Genomic DNA, 18128 nt, shown 5'->3' with positions numbered 1-18128 from the left:
TATGTTCCTCAGTACTTATATCTATAAAAACAAAAATTTGGAAGAGAACTGATGGTGAATCTTGTCTCATTCAGGCAACAAGTAATATTCATTCATGGACACCCAACTAAACTCACTAAGGAAAAAGAGATGCATTCACAAAATTTTACATTTAACAACTGCTAATTAAAATATACTGCTATAAATCAATGTGATTTTAATTTAGTCTAAAAGAAAAAACTTATACCCAAACCTTAAGGTTACAAAACATTTTAAAAATTTATTTTTAATTGCAGGATAATTGCTTTACAATATTGTGTTGGTTTCTGCCATACATCAACATGCATTAGTCAAAGGTATACATATTTCCCCTCCCTCTTGAACCTCTCTCCCACTTCCCACTCCATCCCACCCCTCTATTGTCACAGAACTCCGGTTTCAGATCCCTGAGGCACAGAAAATTCCCACTGGCTATCTATTTTACATATGGTAATGTGTATGTTTCCAAACTACTCTCTCCATTCATCCCACCCTCTCCTCCCCGCCCAGTGTCCACAAGCCTGTTCTCTATGTCTCAAGGTTACCTTTTTTTAAATCACAGGTTTTTCTACACTAAAAGCTTTCCAAGTTCAAAAATATATTACACTGGGCCCAATTCTATGGGAGATGTGAAATGAAAACACAAGTTAGAAAGAATAAGGAATAATAGAAATCTTCTTACTGCTAAAGAGCTTATTAATGTGGTTCTTAAATAGATGGTGGTATACAAACTTCCAGTTATAAGGTAAGTAAGTACTAGGGACGTAAGGTACAACACAGTAAATATAATTAACACTGCTATATGTTATATATAAAAGTTAAGATAGTAAATCCTCAAGAGTTCTCATCATAAGGAAATGTTTTCTATTTTCTGAATTTTGCATCTGTATGAGATGACAGATATTCACTAAACTTGTGATAATCATTTCATGATGTATGTATACAAATTATGCTGCACATCTTCACTCGTAAACTCGTTATATATCAATTACACCTCAAACTGGAAGAAAAAATGCCAAAAAAATAAAAGAAAAAGGTGGAAGAACAGATACATAATGATAGTGAGTATTAAATGACTATAGTGTTTTCAGTATATATTTATTTTATGTTGGAAATTTTATATTCTGAAACAATCAGAACCATTGATTTAAATGTTCATTACAAATGTTAAAGTACAACATCTTACATAATTTATCAAAATATTTTTAAGGAGGCTATAAGCAGGACGTTTCTAGGATCAGTTGCCTGTGTTGATAATCTAAAATATGTAAATGAAACAATGGCCAGTGAGAAAAGCAGACCTCCAACAGATACATTAGCAAGGATAAGGATGCCAAAATAGTTATAGGGTTGGAGCAGCGGTTTGCAGCAGGGGAGAGGGCCAATTCCGTGATTATCAAAAACTAATCTCAAAGCAATTTTCTTTTGGGACACTTAATCACGTTCAGTTTCTAACCTAATTTGTTTCAGGCTTTCTGAAAATAGGAGCAATGCAGTCTAGAGGCTGTCATTTGAGTTTGAGCTTTAATAGGCTCTCAGTCTCTGAGAGCTGGCTGACGTGATGCAGGTGACTCCCTTTAGTCACAACGAAAGAGCAGGTGCCCTTGACTGCTAGTAACTTTGATTTGCCATTGTTTCTCCTTACCGGTTCACACTAAGCTTGAACACCAAAGTCAGAGAATTCCCTTTTACTAAGTAAAACAGTAGCAGTAAAAACGTTGGAAGCATCTACTATTAATGACTACTTATGCAAAGGATTTACATCACTGTTGGCAAAGCAAAAAAGTTTCATCCAAAAAAAAAGCCTCCAAGTCTACTCCCCTTAATGCAATCATAAACAACTGTCTTATCTTTTACTGGACATAAGTAATCTAAAAATGAGTAAAAGCGACTGGCATAAACATGGAGCAAGAAAGCAAAGATCTGACATCCACAATAATGGAAAATGGTATGTGTCACCTTAAAACCTTATAATTATATCAAACATCGGGAAAACAGGTACGTGAAAAGGATCCACACATCCCCTCTTCAAATCTCAAAGTCACTCCAGAGCTAAAATGCCTGGGTTGAGTTCAGGCTCTGCAATCTGGTAGTTGAGTGATACTGGGTAAATACCTAATCTGTCCTAACCGTGCCTCAGTTTTCTCATCTCATACTAAGTGCTCAATAAATGTGAGTTATCATTAATATTACAGGGAAGGAAAAAATTTCCAATGACTGCCAACAGGGCTTGACTTACTCTCTGTTAATAGTTCATCAAAAAGATTAATACTAAGAAAATGCTAGTACTTGGGAATTTTTAAGTGAATGACTGCATTAACTATAATATTACACTTCTAGCAGACACTCAATGAAAGTAAGTAGTCTTACGACATGCTTACTCAAACTCCATAGAGATGAGGTTCACAGCTATAGAAGGAATGATTTAAGAGCAAATGCCTAGTAGGCACAATATAACCAAGTTACCTTGGAGTATTATGAATCAAAAAGTTGTTTTGTTTTGTTTTCCATTTATGTCATGTATCCATAGTAGTCTAAAGCAGAAAGCAAAGGGAATAGACAGTATTAAACTCTGGAGTTAGGTACCTGGTCCTTACAAAACTAAAACTCTATTGTAAATTTTTTCTTTCTAATCATTTCAGTGAGTCTCCATTTGGGGTACAAATGCACTGTAGGATATAAGAACAAAGAGGTCAAAAGCAGCTTAACCAACTTTGTCCCATTTAGTCTTTAGGCATCAAGAATGGTATTTTTAGCAAGCCTAAATAGGAACAGCACTTCAGAACCTGAGAAGCAGAAATGAGGTAGAGGCCACCAACCTAAACCAAATTGAAGGAATAATTTTTCCAACCTCTCTTCATCCAGCTCTACCTGAAAATATGATGGTGATAGCAACAGTGTCTGCAGCTACTCCCCAGGTACCGTGCCAAGCATCTACGTTCACTGACATAGTGAATCCTTAAACTGTAAAGTGAGAAAATACTAAAAGAAAATAAGAGATGGAATTTTCCAAACCATTCTAAAAATTGATAAAAACTTGAAGTCTTAATACAATAGTTACTACATTAGTGCAAATTTTAAATTATTTGTCTCTTGATAATCTATCATTTTACTCAATTTAGTTCAATGAAGACCAAATACCAAAGAGACCATAACTACAGTTACTGTTAAAATATGATCCCTGCAACCAAGGAGTGTCTGCTTTGTTCTCAGTAAAGCAGTAATTGATTCACAAAAAAAGAGAAATAAAACATAGTCAAGGGCTGTGTGTGCTTAGTCACTCAGCCGTGTCCGACTCTGCAACCCCATGGACTGTAGCCCACCAGGCTCCTCTGTCCCTGGGGATTCTCCAGGCAAGAATACTGGAGAGGGTTGCCATGCCCTCCTCCAGGGGATCTTCCCAACCCAGGGATGGAACCCATATCTCCCGCATTGTAGGCGGATTCTCAGATGAGCCATCAGGAAAGCCCTGGACAAGGGCAGCTGGGTGTAAATCCCAGCTCTGCCACTACTAGCTACAAGAGCTTAAGCAGGTCAGTTAATCTATACAAACAAGATTTTATACATATAAAATTTATATTGTTTTGTTGTTCTAGTTGCTAAGTTGTGTCGAACTCTTTGCCACCCCATGGACAGTAGGCTGCCAAGCTCCTCTGTCCAAGGGATTTTCCAGGCAAGAATACTAGAGTGGGTTGTCATAAAGTGTGCATATGCATATAATAAACTTGTTATAAAGTTGAGATGGCTGGATGGCACCACCCACTCGATGGACATGAGTTTGAGCCAGCTCCGAAAGTTGGTGATGGACAGGGAAGCCTGGCATGCTGCACTACACGGGGTCGCAGTCTGACACCACTGAGTGAGTGAACTCAAAGTTGTTTAAACAACTTCAAGTTGCTAAAAAGAGTTGTAATAAAGTTTAATATACATTATGTTATAAAGACAAAATGTGACATATACAGTGTACACTGGACTGGTCAGGTTCCTTTATTTCCTGGTGAGTTAAGAATTTCTTCATACCTCTCAAATTTTACTCATTATCTACCTTAATCAAGGTTGAATATGCCAAACTTAATTTTAAGCTTTTTAATTTTTATCCAATTCTCTTTCTGTACACAACTCCTTTCTTTAGGGACATTCTATTATGCCCTTAAGATATTACAAATACTTCGGTAATAGGAATTTCTAACCAAAAATAAATTTTCAATCTATGCACATAGCAATTCAAAATATAAAGATGGTTTTGTACTACAAATGTTAAAATAACAGAATAGTTCATAAAAACAGTGATTTAACTCCTTTAGCTAAGATAGCATATAGTAAAAGCCTGCCCCCAAATCATTCCCTGCTTCAAGCTGTAAGACATTTCCAAGTATGAATGTGTGAATATGGCCGATTATACTATTAAAATTGAGACCTGACTGCTGAAACATTTACAGATTGCAAGTTCAGACAGATGAAGATCACTGACCTCTGATTCTTATACATCGATAATAATAGAGAACTACGCTATTAAAAAAAAAAACAAAAAACTATGCATCTGATCCTAGCCCCAAATAGTATACAGTTCAGCCGGTCGGGGTCATTCTTTTATTCAATAAACATTTATTATGCGACTACTGTGTGACAACGCATCGCACAGGCAGTGAACAAACTGAGCCCCAAATCTCTTCTTGCTTACTAACAGAAACGTTCCTCTGCAAGGTCAGGCAGCAGGAGACCAAGCCCTGGCTGCCTCCACCCCTGCCCATCACACTGACACCGTACCCGAACCCAACGGGCCCTCTAGACTTGCGGGCCCACAGCCTCGACCGCTGGGTTCTTTAATAACTAGGCCAAGGCCCCCTGGGTAGGCTGAAGCAGCCCTCCGCCCCGAGCCTCCGGGCGCCCAGCGGAGAGGCGGGCAACAAGGGGCTCACACCCGCCCGCGCCACGTGCACACCCCGGCGCGCGCCCCCGCCGCCCTCCGCTCTCCCGGCGCAGGCGCCGTCACCGCCCAGCTGGCGCGCGCCCCGGACGCCGGCCACGGTTCTTGATTCGCGGAGGGGTCCCTCAGCAGCCCCGGTCCCACGCGGCTGCGACCCCCACTAGACCCCACCCGCCGTTGCCTCTTACCGGTTCGCTGGTCCTGGCGCCCCGGCCTCCCGGCTCCCGACGGCCGCCTCGCGGGGCGCCCCCTCCTCGGCCACCGCGGCCGCCCCGGAATCCCCGGCCGCGGCCTCGGCGGCCGCCTCCATCTCCACCGCCACCTCTCGCTATGGCGGTCCCGGCGCCCGCCCGCTCGCGGTCGCGATCACCGCCCGGCCGGCCGCGGCCGGGTCGGCGTCCCCGGCCGCCCCGAGCTCCTCGCTCCGCCTGCATCTGGCTGCCGCCGGCGATGCTGAGCGCACGGGAGCTGGGCCGCCGCAGAGACGCCCTTGCCCCACCGGAAACGGGCCCCACGGAGGAGCCGCGAGCACCGGGCCTGGGTTCGGCGAGCGCGGGGTGCGGGGCCGGGAATGGAAGCCGGCCGCGGCCGCGGCGGGGGCGGGGCTGCCCTGGGGCTTGGCAGGTGGGGCCGGAGCCGGGGCTCCGGGAGGGCCGAGGGTTCAGAGGAAAGGCCTGGCCAGTGGGAGCTGCGGGGCAGGGGCAGGGGTGTTTCTGGGGGAGGGGCCGTGGTAAGTCAAAGGGTGGGCTATAAAATAAACAGCTAACGTAATATGAATTCACTTTCTAATGAAAAAAATAAATACTGATATGGTGTGTTTGCATAGGGTCTTTAAAAGTATATATCAAAATATTAGTGTTACACCCCACTCCCAAAGTCCAAGCTCCTACTCCTCTCCTTAGGACAGGCTAATAAATTGAGAGATGAGTTGTTGGGGCAAGGAATAGCCACTTGGTGGGAAAGCCAGCAAACCGAGAAGATGATGGGCTCCCACTGTCCAAAGAACTGTCTCGCCTGAGCTAGCGTTTTAGCTTCTTTTATACTAAAAATGGAGGAAGTAAACGCAAACATTTCCTGGTTCCAGTCGGCCTTGGAAAGGGACTGCACAGGCGGGCCTGGTCAGGATGTTTCTTGTGAGCCACACAAAGGCGTTTAATGCTCTTTACCTGGGAGGCAGGTAATGAGATGGGCCATTATATACAATTGAAACTTATGGGCAACAGCCCTTTAGTGATTAACCTGTAATAGAATAAAAATGTTCTTCCATATTACACTAGTGGTTAGCTGTGCTGAGCCTTCCAGTGAGGTTTTTGTTTGTTTATTTGTTTTTCCTCTTTTTTCTGTTTAGTCTCCTGACTTTCAGGAATGAATATGTTTAATTATTAAAGTTACACTGAACTCCGAGTTCAGAAAGAGGTATGAAGAAGGTAAGGGAGGACCTTCAGGTGAGAGGCGCAGGCTGCAACAAGCCACTGGGAGTGGAGAGACAGGACCTCAAAAGAATTTTTGTAGAAGTGACTCCTTTAGGTCACACTAAGTGCATGAGAGTTAAATTCTCCTATCAGCCCTATGTGGTAGGTACTACTGTCATCCTTATTTTACAGGTAAGGAAATAACCCTAGAGAAAGTAAACCACTTGTCTGATACGACACAACTATGGTAGTGGTGGAACTCAAGCAAACTCAGTCTCTTCATGTGTGTGTCAGTGTCACTTATTTAGTAGAAAGTTTTGGGGACTCACCCATGTTTTGTGATTTAATATTTTGTTCCTTCTTACTGCTAAGTGGTAGTCCATTTTATGGACCCACTCTTAACTAAGGAGGAAAAGGGCAGTTGGTGATATGGATACGTGGGAGCCATTTTTAACTTTGTATTACAGAAACCACATGAAAAGAATACAAAGAAGGGTTTACAGCATCCATCTTCCAATCAGTGTGGCAAAACGTGTTTTCTTCCCAATCCTTTCTTACCCTTTTTCACATTCATAGACAGTTAACACTACTCATTGCTCCTAATTATCTACTCTGTTAGGTACAATGCTTGAAGATTTTAAAAAAAAAAGAAAAAAGCCACAGTCCTTGTTCTCCAGTAGCTCACTTCCCACAAGGAAGATAATAACTCTGTAGAGAGAGGACTGCACCATTGTACTGAGTACAGTGAGAGGTTCAAGGTGAAGGCCGGAAGGAAGAAAAGTTACACTTCCTAAATCAATGAGTTTTCCAGGGCTACATGAGAAAAAGACCCAGGAGCCAAGGCCTGATGGTTGAGCAGGAGTTTGCCTTGTTAATACGTGGAAATAGGGAACTACTGAAGGATTGTAAACTGGAGAGAAACACAATCTTAAAGTAATGCAGAGCACAGTTCTAAGTATTGACACTTCCCATATAGCACTTCCCTATAAGCCTCACAGCAGCCTTATGAGGTACTACTACATGCGTGCTACGTCGCTTTAGCTGGGTCTGACTCTTTGTGACCCTGTGGACTGTAGCCTGCCAGGCTCCTCTGTCCATGGGATTCTCCAGGCAAGAATACTGGAGTGGGTTATCATGCCCTCCTCCAGGATCTTCCCAACCCAGGGATTGAACCCACATTCTTATGTCTCCCGCATAGGCAGGTGGGTTCTTTACCACCACCTGACAAGCCCCATTAGGTACCACTACTGTCATCCATCTGAGAAGGCAATGGCACCCCGCTCCAGTACTCTTGCCTGGAAAATCCCATGGATGAAGGAGCCTGGTAGGCTGCAGTCCATGGGGTCTCGAAGAGCTGGACATGACTGAGCGACTCCACTTTCACTTTTCACTTTCATGCATTGGAGAAGGAAATGGCAACCCACTCCAGTGTTCTTGCCTGGAGAATCCCAGGCACCGCGGAGCCTGGTGGGCTGCCATTTATGGGGTCGCACAGGGTCGGACACGACTGAAGCGACTTAGCAGCAGCAGCAGCAGTGTCATCCATGTTTCACAGATAAGGGATCTAACACAGAGATGTGAATTAACTTCCAAGATCACAGAGCTAATGGATTGATTCCACAGCTAGTAATGGAATGATTGGGACCTGGAGCCATCTGACTTCAGACTGTATGCTGTTAACTAACCACTATAGCTCAAACAGTAAAGAATCTGCCTGCAATGCAGGAGACCCGGGGTTCAATCCCTGGGTTGGAAAGATCTACTGGAGAAGGAAATGGCAGCCCAATCCAGTATTCTTGCCTGGACAGTTCCAAGGACAGAGGAGCCTGCTGGGCTACTGTCCATGGGATCACAAAGAGTCGGACACGACTGAGCTACTAACTTTCACTTTCATACTCAGAAAACCATTCCATACAGGACAATCAGAATTCTAGGCAGCGCTTAGGAAACAACTGGAAGAATCCAAGTGACAGATAATTAGGGCCTAAATTAAGTTGAGAGCTAAGAAGGAAAACAATGAGACAGATGGGAGAACTGATAGGCTTCTTGTCCATTTCTAAGTGGGAGGTCAGGGTAAGAAGTTAGGGGTGATATCCTAGGTTTCTTGTTTGAGTGACCAGGGAGTTAATGGTCCCATTAGTCAACAGATGATATACAGGGTTATGAGAGGAAATGTGGAAGGATAATAGTATTTTTTAAACATTATACTCTGTATTTTTCTCTGTTACTTCATTGTCTTAATAATAACATTTTTGTCAATAGACACTGTTACTTCTCACCCAATACATCAATTTTTCTTTCTTTTCCCTCTCTACTCTTCACCGGTCTTTCCCTTTTATCCCCACCCTATCCTATTTTTCTCTCTTTTTTTAACCTTGTCTTTGTTTGTGAAATGAAGACTGTCAGCGGCACTCAGAATTAAGTTATTCATTCTTATGCTAAACTCTCAAATTCACACTCCCACCCCTAGAGAAACGCTAACAGGCAGATGGGAATAGTAGCAAGAATTTTATGCTTTTCTTTGCACCCCATAAAGGAACTAACAGGAGAACCCACTGGACAACCTGGGCCCTCATCCTCTGTGTGGCCAGGAGCCATAACGGTTTGGTACATTATCTCTTCCTAAGTGTACAGAAAGTTGGCTGCTTGAAACCGGTTACAGTGGGGATTTTTTTTTAATTATTTATTTACTTTTGGCTGTGCTGGGTTTCGGGTGCCGTGTGGGCTTTTCTGTGGCTGCTGTGAGCAGGGGCTCCTCTCCCTCACACACGGGCCTCTCACTGTGGAGGATTCTCTTGTGGAGCTCAGGCTCTCGAGCGCAAAGCTCAAGTAGTTGTGGCTCGTGGGCTTGCTTACTCCAGGGCGTGTGGGACCTTCCAGGACCAGGGATTGAACCCATGTCTCCTGCATCGGCAGGCGGGTTCTTTACCAGTGAGTCACTAGGAAAGCCCTACAGTGGGAATTTCTATACCACAGAAACTGGCAAAATTCTGCAGAATTAGGACTGTTGGAAGTGGGAGTGGAAACAGGTAGTTAAATATTTATCAGCAGGCCACAGGCTCAGGCTCTCACCAAGATGAAGATCCACATAATTAATCTCACACCAGACAGCACAAATCGGGGCTTCTCAACTTTGGCACATTTAAGGTTGGATGATTTTTTGTGTAGTGGTGGCTTATCCTGTGCATTGTAGAATGTCTAACAGCATCCCCAGCCTCTACCCACTAGGTGCTACCCACTGGCAACCCTCCATTCCCCCAGTTATGACAACCAAAAGCGTCTCCGGACATTTGTCCCAAGGGACAAAATCACCCTGGTTGAGAACCACTAGCACAAATTGATTTAACTATATGACTGTCCTGCTGCTGCTGCTAAGTCGCTTCAGTCGTGTCCGACTCTATGCGACCCCATAGACGGCAGCCCACCAGGCTCCCCCGTCCCTGAGATACTCCAGGCAAGAACACTGGAGTGGGTTGCCATCTCCTCCTCCAATATATGCCTATCCTAGAAGCCTCCAAAATTATGAGGTTGAAAAGATCAGTGGGTTTTAGATTAAGCCAACCTTGTTAGGACATGGAGAGACTTTATTTGTGGATAGTAAGAACTAACATTTACTTAACATTTACTTTGTGCCTGGCACAACTCCAAACACTTTACACATGCTAAATTTAATCTTCATTAATATTTCTCTGAATAATATAAATACTACTATTCCTACTTTACAGATAAGGAAACTGAGTCACAAAGGAGTTCAATCATTTGCTCAAGCTAATGAGTGACAAAACTGAGGTTCATACCTGATCAGTCTGGTTTCAGAATCTGCGTTCTTCAGTTTATACTGCGGATGCCATCAGAAGTCCAGAAACTACATTACTTTGCCCTCCCCATCTATCAGCTCAAGGGTCTTTTCAGTTAAACCAAGAGTGTTTAGAATATGGAGAATTCGGGGGTCTCCAGCTAATACCTAATTAGAGGACACCACTAGTAGAAATTCTTTTAACCACGATGTTGAGTATATTCTCATCTGATTATGATCCACATGGGAAAAGTGTCTGTCACCTACTACATTGCAAAAAGAAAAAAAAAAAAACCAAAGAGATCTTATAGTTTTATAAATAACAAAGGGAAGAAGGGAAGGAGGATTATCTGCTATTGCTTTGACTTGATAGTCCTGATTTTAAATATATGCCACTGCATGAATAAAAAATTCAGTTTTCCCTTAGGTAGTATTCATGAGATATAAAAGCAAAGTCTTGATTACATAGGTGACTCCTTAAGAAAATAAACCACTTTTTGACATATTTTTAAATATATATGACCTATGATGTCAATTCCTTAAGGCAAGAGTTCTCAAAATGTGGGCAAGCAGCATAGTGTCACCAGGGAACTTATTAGAAATGAAAATTTTGGACTTCCCTGGTGATCCAGTGGTTAAGAATCTACCTGCCAATGCAGGGAACATGGGTTTGATCCCTGCTCCAGGAAGATTCCACATGCCAAGGGGCATCTAAGCCCGTGCTCTAAAGCCTGAGAGCTGCAACTACTGAAGTGTGTGCCCAGAGCCTGTGCTCCATAGCAAAAGAAGCCACTGCAATAAGAAGCCAGGGCACCACAACTAGAAAGTAGCCCCTGCTCGCCACGGCTAGAGAAAGCCCACACTAAGCAATGAAGATCTAGCATAGCCAAAAAATTAAAAAGAAAAAAGAAATGCAAATTCTCAGGCTTTACCCCAGAATCAGAAATCTGGGGATGTGGCCCAGCAATCAAGGCTTTAACAAACCCCTCATCAGGTGACTGTGATGAATGCCCAAGTTTGAGAACTACTGTCTCAAGGTAGTATTGGGCATTTAAATATCACAAGAAAGCCTCCTAATTCCTAGTCCAAGACCATGGATTTTATAAGCGCTCATTGTCTGATGAAAGCAGATATTATGATAGGATTTTTTTAAAGGCACTGTCCCCTTGCAAATATTTTCTGGGGGAAAAAAAGCAGTTCCTGATTCTTCTCTCTGTAGGCAGGCAGATTTTCTACAGTTTAGTTGACTTCTGATGCATAGTCTATGAACAATGCAAATTGGAAACCACCAAGAAGGTCTCTCAAAAAAGATGTCCTTTTATTTACTTTGTGTTTTGAACAGCTGCATTCACTACTGAGGGGTGCTCTCAGGCTGCAGGGGAAGGGAGTCTGGCAGGAGCCATCCTTTCCGGCCAGGATCCAGCCTATAACCCAGTGAAGATGAAGGCAAGCGAACTGTCTGTCAGCTCACAATGTTGCTTTGGCCTTGAGCTGGAATCGGGGTAAAGAACTCCCCAAAATCAACGGAACAAACTCTCAACACACAGAATTCATAACTTGATCCCTTCTCCTCTCTCCCTCCATCCTCATTCCCCGCTGCTGTTCTTGCTTTCTGTTTCACAGAGAAATAGAAGCAATCAAAAAAGACTTCCTACCACTGCCATCACCACAAATCCTAGGCTACCTATCTGTGCCAGGACATGTGTACCCTACCTCCTCTCCTGTTCTCCAAACGGGCCTCAGCTCCGGTGCAAGGCCAAGGCCTCTACTATGGTACTGGCCCCTCTCCCCGCTCACCTACTGGAGGACATCTCTCCAGCAACGTCAGATAGTTGCTAACTGATCAAACAGTTACTCACATTAGGCTGCAAAAATGCTGTATTTCCATCTTTCTTTAAATAAAAAAAAAACTCTCGTCTCCGCATTCTAGTCCAGCTTCTGCCCCATTTCTCTACTCCTTTCTATAGCAAAGCTCCTCAGAAGAGTCATCTACAGTTCTTATTTCTCCTCCCATTCAGCCTCTAATTCACTACACAAGGCTCTCATGCCCACCACTTTACCATCGTGATTTATGATCTCCATGCAGCTAGATCCAGTAGGTCTCAGTCTTAATCTTTCTTTTTTTTAATTAATTTATTTTTTATTGAAGGATAATTGCTTTACAGAATTTTCTTGTTTTCTATTAAACCTCAACATGAATCAGCCATAGATATACATATATCCTTTCCCTTTTGAAAATCTTTCTTGATTTATCAGTTTCATTTGATGCAATTGATCACTCCCACTCTTTGAAACATTCTCTTGTTGCTTCCAGAACACACCAGGCTAGGGAATTCAAAGATGCATATATAAGGCACATCTCCAAGTCGTTAGGAAGACTTGGACAATACAGTCAAGAGTGTCTGAACTTCCAGAGTTTTACATAAATCCATTTGTGGCAGTACTGCCCAGACTTACCCATGTCCTGGCACACATAAAAAGATAACACCTGCCCAGTACTGTGGGAGGAGACAAAACTGATCTCAACAGAAGGCAACCCACCTAGGCAACTCCAAGCCCTGAGGGTCACAGCACATGCATTGAAGGACTCCAGTTTATGTCTTCATGTAAAGCAATCCCACCTCTGTTTTCCAGATACAATGAAAATACAGTCATTTGATGACCTCGGTAATAGACTTTTCCATCGCATAACTGTAAAGGCTCAACAATTCATATGTCCTCATTTTCTTAGAACTGTAAAAGTTTAACTCCTTCAGTTCAAGAACTATTGTACAGCTCATATATACCCTGTGGCATGTAGCCCAGTGGTAAACACAGAACATGTTTTTAAAAACATATCAGATTAAAATTCTGCTTCAGATATTATTGCTTCAGCAACCCTGAGACATCTTTTTTTTTTTTTTTAAGTGAAAACAGGTTTATTTAGAGAGATACACATTGCACAGGCAGAATGCGGTCTGTCTCATGAGGCAAGAGTGGCCCACAAGTCCTTTCTTAACCACCAGACACTTTTGCACAGCATTCTATTCTACCAGGAGTTAGAACTTACCTGACAGGAGAAACCAAAAACGACAAGTCCAGACCCTCCCCTAGTTACACATGTTGTCATTGGAAGTTGGAAGTTCTTTCTGATATCTAACTTGATGGTAGGTACCACGTGTTTACACTTACTTTCTATGATTTATCTTTGAAAAGGAGGGAGAGGGGAAGCAGCATATGAATACTCAATATAACAACAGGAGCTGGTGATAGTGGTGTCCTGACATAACTGGAGGCAGATGCTATTGAAGTTTTCTACTGTGGTTGTTATAGAAACAGTGAGGAGTGGTTCAGGCATAAAGCTTCTCAGAGAAGAGGTGCTTCAGAAAAGCAAAGCCCCAGAAGTCATCCAGGCCTCTCCACAAAGAGAGAAATTCATTTGGTATAGTGTTACCTTTTTTGTTTTTATGCTGTTTTACTTCATTTGTAATAATTTATTGACAACAAAGAAGCAAGAAGCAATCTACCAAGGTCAGGAACAAGAACAGTTTTGTTTCTCCGAGATTCTTGTTTTCTGTTCAGTAGTGGAAAATGAACCAGGGATGACTATCTGCTCTCTGTTGATTTAGGCACCCTAGAAATAAACATACTCTCAACACTATGGTGAAAAATGCTAACTTTTAAACTTTGAGTAACTAAGTAAGAAGGCTTCCACAGTGGCTTAGAGGTAAAGAATCCACCTGCAATGCAAGAGACTCGGGTTCAATCCCTGGGTCAGGAAGGTCCCCGGGAGGAGGAAATGGCAATCCACTCCAGTACTCTTGATGGGAAAATCCCACAGACAGAGGAGCCTGGTGGGCTATAGTCCATGGGGTCGCAAAGAGTAGGACATGACTGAGAGGCTGAGCACACACGCACTCAACCAAATAAGAACTCAGAAGAAATCTCACCCCCACTATAAATACTTACACAGAGGGGAAAAAAAGTTAAGATTTACCCCTCCATAAATATCATTTTTCAGTCAAAAACCGTTTAATGATTCAAAAAGTTTATTGTAGAATACCATGATGCCTTAAGGTCGGTTTTCACCCTCAACTATCATCCAGCTATTCTAACAAAAAGAAATCAATCTTTCAGTCATGGAACCTACTTCATGTCCCAAATGCATTTGTTCATGGAAAGATCTGTACATTCCCAGCAGGTTAGGAATTGGGGCAGGCATGGGGGGAATCATTCTCCCAAAAGTGAAGCAGTGGGAAAAAATGAAAGAATAGAGGGAACCAAAGGTGGAGAGGAAATATGTGTTAATTTCAAATAGGAGCAGTAAAAATAACTCAGAAGACAGAGGGGAGTCTGAATTGTTACTGGACATTTCAGTTGGAAAATTCCAATTTCAGCAGCACATTGTAAGTTATGATTCCCCTTTTCTAGGGAAGTTCAGAAATTACCCTCAGCCTTGCTATGTACAGTTCCTGGATCAGCAGCATTAAGAGGTTTCTAGAAATGTGGAACTGCAAGCCCCACCCTTCTTCAATTTAACAGGATCTCCCAGGTAATTCATGACCATTTTGAGAAGCACTGATTCTGTTCTGGTCCTGGGGATCTTTCAGATCTAATGTGCTTACCTTGAATGACACGGATCTAGAGAGGACACTAGCTTTCCACCCTGGCTCCACGTGAGAAACACCCGAGCAGTTTCACAGCAACATGGACCCATGTCTCTTCACATATTTAGATTCTGAGTTAACAGGTCTGGGGTGGGACCCCAGACATTAGTATTTTTTAAAAGCTCCTGCTGCTGCTGCTGCTAAGTTACTTCAGCTGTGTCCGACTCCCTGCGACCCCACAGACGGCAGCCCACCAGGCTCCTCCTCCCTGGGATTCCCCAGGCAAGAACGCTGGAGTGGGTTGCCATTTCCTTCTCCAATGCAGGAAAGTGAAAAGTGAGAGTGAGGTAGCTCAGTCGTGTCCGACTCTTCGCGACCCCACGGACTGCAGCCTACCAGGCTCCTTCATCCATGGGATTTTCCAGGCAAGAGTACTGGAGTGGGGTGCCATTGCCTTCTCCATTAAAAGCTCCTAGATTATCCTAATAAATGGCTTAGGGTAAGATCTACTTACCTAGACTAACTCTTCATTTTGTAACAATTAAAACCCCAAACTGCCATTAGAGAAGGACCTGATGGTATCCCTACATTGTCTGATTTGGGAGTCCTCAGAACAACCTGGAGGTGGATACAGCAGATATTGCTGTACTCTTTATCAAATATTGTTATATCTGTTTAACAGAAAATTAGCTGAGAGCTGCTTTCACTATACTGTATTATAGAGCAGTTAAATAACTATTTCCCTGGCTGAAAATAGAGGAAAGTCAAGGTCGAAAATTAATACAACATCCAGTGTTTTACATTGTGAGTCTACAAAAGCCTGAACTCACTTTAAAAAATAAATCACCAGTGCCAACCTCTTAATTTTATATGTGAGGAAACTGGGGCCCAGAGATTTGTCTCAAACCACAAGATGTTAGCTGAAATGAGAACTCAGATCTCCACCCTCCTAGTTCAGTATGTTTCCCACTAAACTGCATTTCCCAAGTGTGATCCATCTTGTGGGATTCCACAAGATACTAACCGCTGTTCCACTGAAAAATGTTAGATATGCTAAGTCACCTCTGAGTTAAAACAAATTCAGGAGTGTCCTTGACCTCAGGACCTCTCAGACTTCACTGGGCTCCTGTGTCTCGGAGAGTTTTTAGATGGCATTTCCAGAACTTATCAGACTATGGAAACACTTTTTTCAATCAGGAATCTTAAGGTGGTTCTATTCCAATGAGCAGACTTTGAGGAGGGCTGTAGGCTACTTGGCTTAAGTGGTTGGAAACAATTTGTTCTGCCCCCAGAGGTAGGGCACCAGCTACAGTCACTGAAGGGGAGAGTTTCATCAGTACCATGAAGCATCTGAAACGGCTGGCTCAAGGTTGCAGAAGTATGGCCTCATCATTTTATTCCATCTTGTCCCTTAAAAGACCATGCCTCAGACCCATACCCACAGTAGGAAGAGTCATTTTTGACGTCCTTCTTGCTGGATTGCTACCTTGTAATGAGCATGTTCCCGTGTCAGTCTTTATGTAAAGCACTTAACCCGGATTATCTTGTTTAATCTTTAAAACAATCCTAGGAGGTAAGGACCCTTAGTGTTGCTGTTTAGTTGCTAAGCTGTGTACGACTCTTTTTCGACCTCATGGACTACAGCCCCACCAGATTCCTATGTCCATGGGATTTCCCGGGCAAGAATAATAAAATGGGTTGCCATTTCCTTCTCCAGAGGATCTTCCCCACCCAGGGATCAAACCCACGTTTCCTGTGTTGGTAAGAAGATTCTTTACCATTAAGCCACCTGGGAAGCCCTAAGGGTTCTTAGTATTCCTACTTTAAAGTTTAAAAATCTGAGCCTTAAAGAGGTTCAGTAACAAGTCCAAAGTCATACAGTAGTGGAACAAGGTTTTAAATCAATGCCAGATTCAGTTGTATGATTATGAGATAATGTTGCCACTATAAATGATCTTTTTTTCCATTTATCAGAGTGCTTATTCCATTTATCGGGGAGAGGGGACTTTTTGAGCAACTTTTAAGAACCAAGGGAGCTAACAAGTCTGAAATGTGCAGTGCAGGCCAGTAGGCTGGAAATCCAGCAGCAGTTAATGCTGTAGAATTGACTCTGAAGGCAATCTGGAAGCAGAATTCTTTCTTCTCAGCCTTTTCCCTTAAAGATTTCAACTGACTGGAATCATCCAATCATCAGTTATGGAGGACAATCTGCTTTACTTGAAACCTACTGATTCAGCATGAAAACACAAAAGACCCTGCAGCAAGCCTGAGAAAGAAAAGTGAAGCTGGAGGAATCAGGCTCCCTGACTTCACACTATACCACAAAGTCACAGAAATCAAGACAGTGTGGTACTGGCACAAAATGGAAACACAGATCAATGGAACCACAAAGAAAGCCCAGAGATAAACCCATGCAGCTGTGGTCACCTAACCTATGACAAAGGAGGCAAGTGCTACATATAGTAAAGAAAAGACAGTCTCTTTAATAACTGGTACTGGGAAAACCGGACAGCTACACGTAAAAGAATTAAATTAGAACACTCCCTAACACCATACACAAAAATAAACTCAAAATGGATAAATGGATTAAAAACCTAAATGTAAGATCAGACACTATAAAAACTCTTAGAGGAAACCATAGAACACTCTTTGACATAAATCACAGCAAGATCTTTTATGATCCACCTCCTAGAGTAGTGAAAATAAAAACAAAAAATAAATGGGACCCAATTAAACTTAAAAGCTTTTGCACAGCAAAGGAAACCATAAATAAAACAAACAAGACAACCCTCAGAAAGGGAGAAAAGCTGTCAAAATACATGCTGTTAGCATTGATTACCCTGGCAAGACAATATTAGAAGAAACTTTTGCTTTCTAAATTATACATTTTGACATTGCTTGAACTTTTGCAAGGAACATATTACTTTATAATCAGAAAAAAAAAAAGATAATTTAAAACAATTTGTGACATTGAAAACAGCCACAAAATGGATGGGGGGATCATTATCTTTAGCCGCTGGGGCAACTTTTGAACCTTTTAGATGAAAACTGGGTACATGTGGGGAGTTTGTACATTAAATCAGGGGGAAGTAGTGTAATACAGACTTGGCTCACAACAGTGCCTCAATAATGTTTAATAACTGAATTCATAATTAAACTCAATAATGTTTAATAATTGGACTTATAAAGTAGATACAACTTGTCTTTTTCTCAAGTGCATGAAAAAAATAGGTACTTAACCACCAGAGCTTAAAAAACAGAGGGTCTTCCCTCAAACAAGGAAAGCCATAGTCTAAGGTAACGTAACATCACCCGTTTTCCCCTCTTTACTGCCTTCCAACAATTTGATTCCTTTTTGTTCCCATTCTGATTGCCCTTGTCATCCTACT

The 18128-nt window shown here is 42.5% G+C and overlaps 2 protein-coding genes across 3 annotated transcripts in view; one reads left to right on the top strand and one right to left on the bottom strand.

The window, feature by feature from the left end:
* Window positions 1-12614, bottom strand: part of AVEN (apoptosis and caspase activation inhibitor) — a 194192-nt gene extending 181578 nt beyond the window's left edge. Inside the window, exons 1-3 of the mRNA XM_043473009.1 lie at window positions 12611-12614; window positions 11480-11577; window positions 5134-5730 (exon numbers count right to left, since the gene is read on the bottom strand). Coding sequence (XP_043328944.1) covers window positions 5134-5730; window positions 11480-11577; window positions 12611-12614 — 699 coding nt within the window. The remainder of the gene's footprint in view (window positions 1-5133; window positions 5731-11479; window positions 11578-12610) is intronic.
* The window catches only part of CHRM5 (cholinergic receptor muscarinic 5), an 84827-nt gene that overhangs the window by 61797 nt on the left and 4902 nt on the right, over window positions 1-18128 (top strand). The window contains exon 2 of one of the 2 annotated variants that reach the window (XM_043471386.1): window positions 14564-14684. The exons of the other annotated variant lie outside the window; for it this stretch is intronic. The gene's annotated coding sequence lies outside the window, so the exon portion shown is untranslated. The remainder of the gene's footprint in view (window positions 1-14563; window positions 14685-18128) is intronic. 2 annotated transcript variants of the gene reach the window in all.

This window comes from Cervus canadensis, chromosome 6, assembly GCF_019320065.1.
Source record: "Cervus canadensis isolate Bull #8, Minnesota chromosome 6, ASM1932006v1, whole genome shotgun sequence".
Taxonomy (NCBI): domain Eukaryota; kingdom Metazoa; phylum Chordata; class Mammalia; order Artiodactyla; family Cervidae; genus Cervus; species Cervus canadensis.
This window is presented reverse-complemented; position numbering and strand designations above follow the sequence as displayed.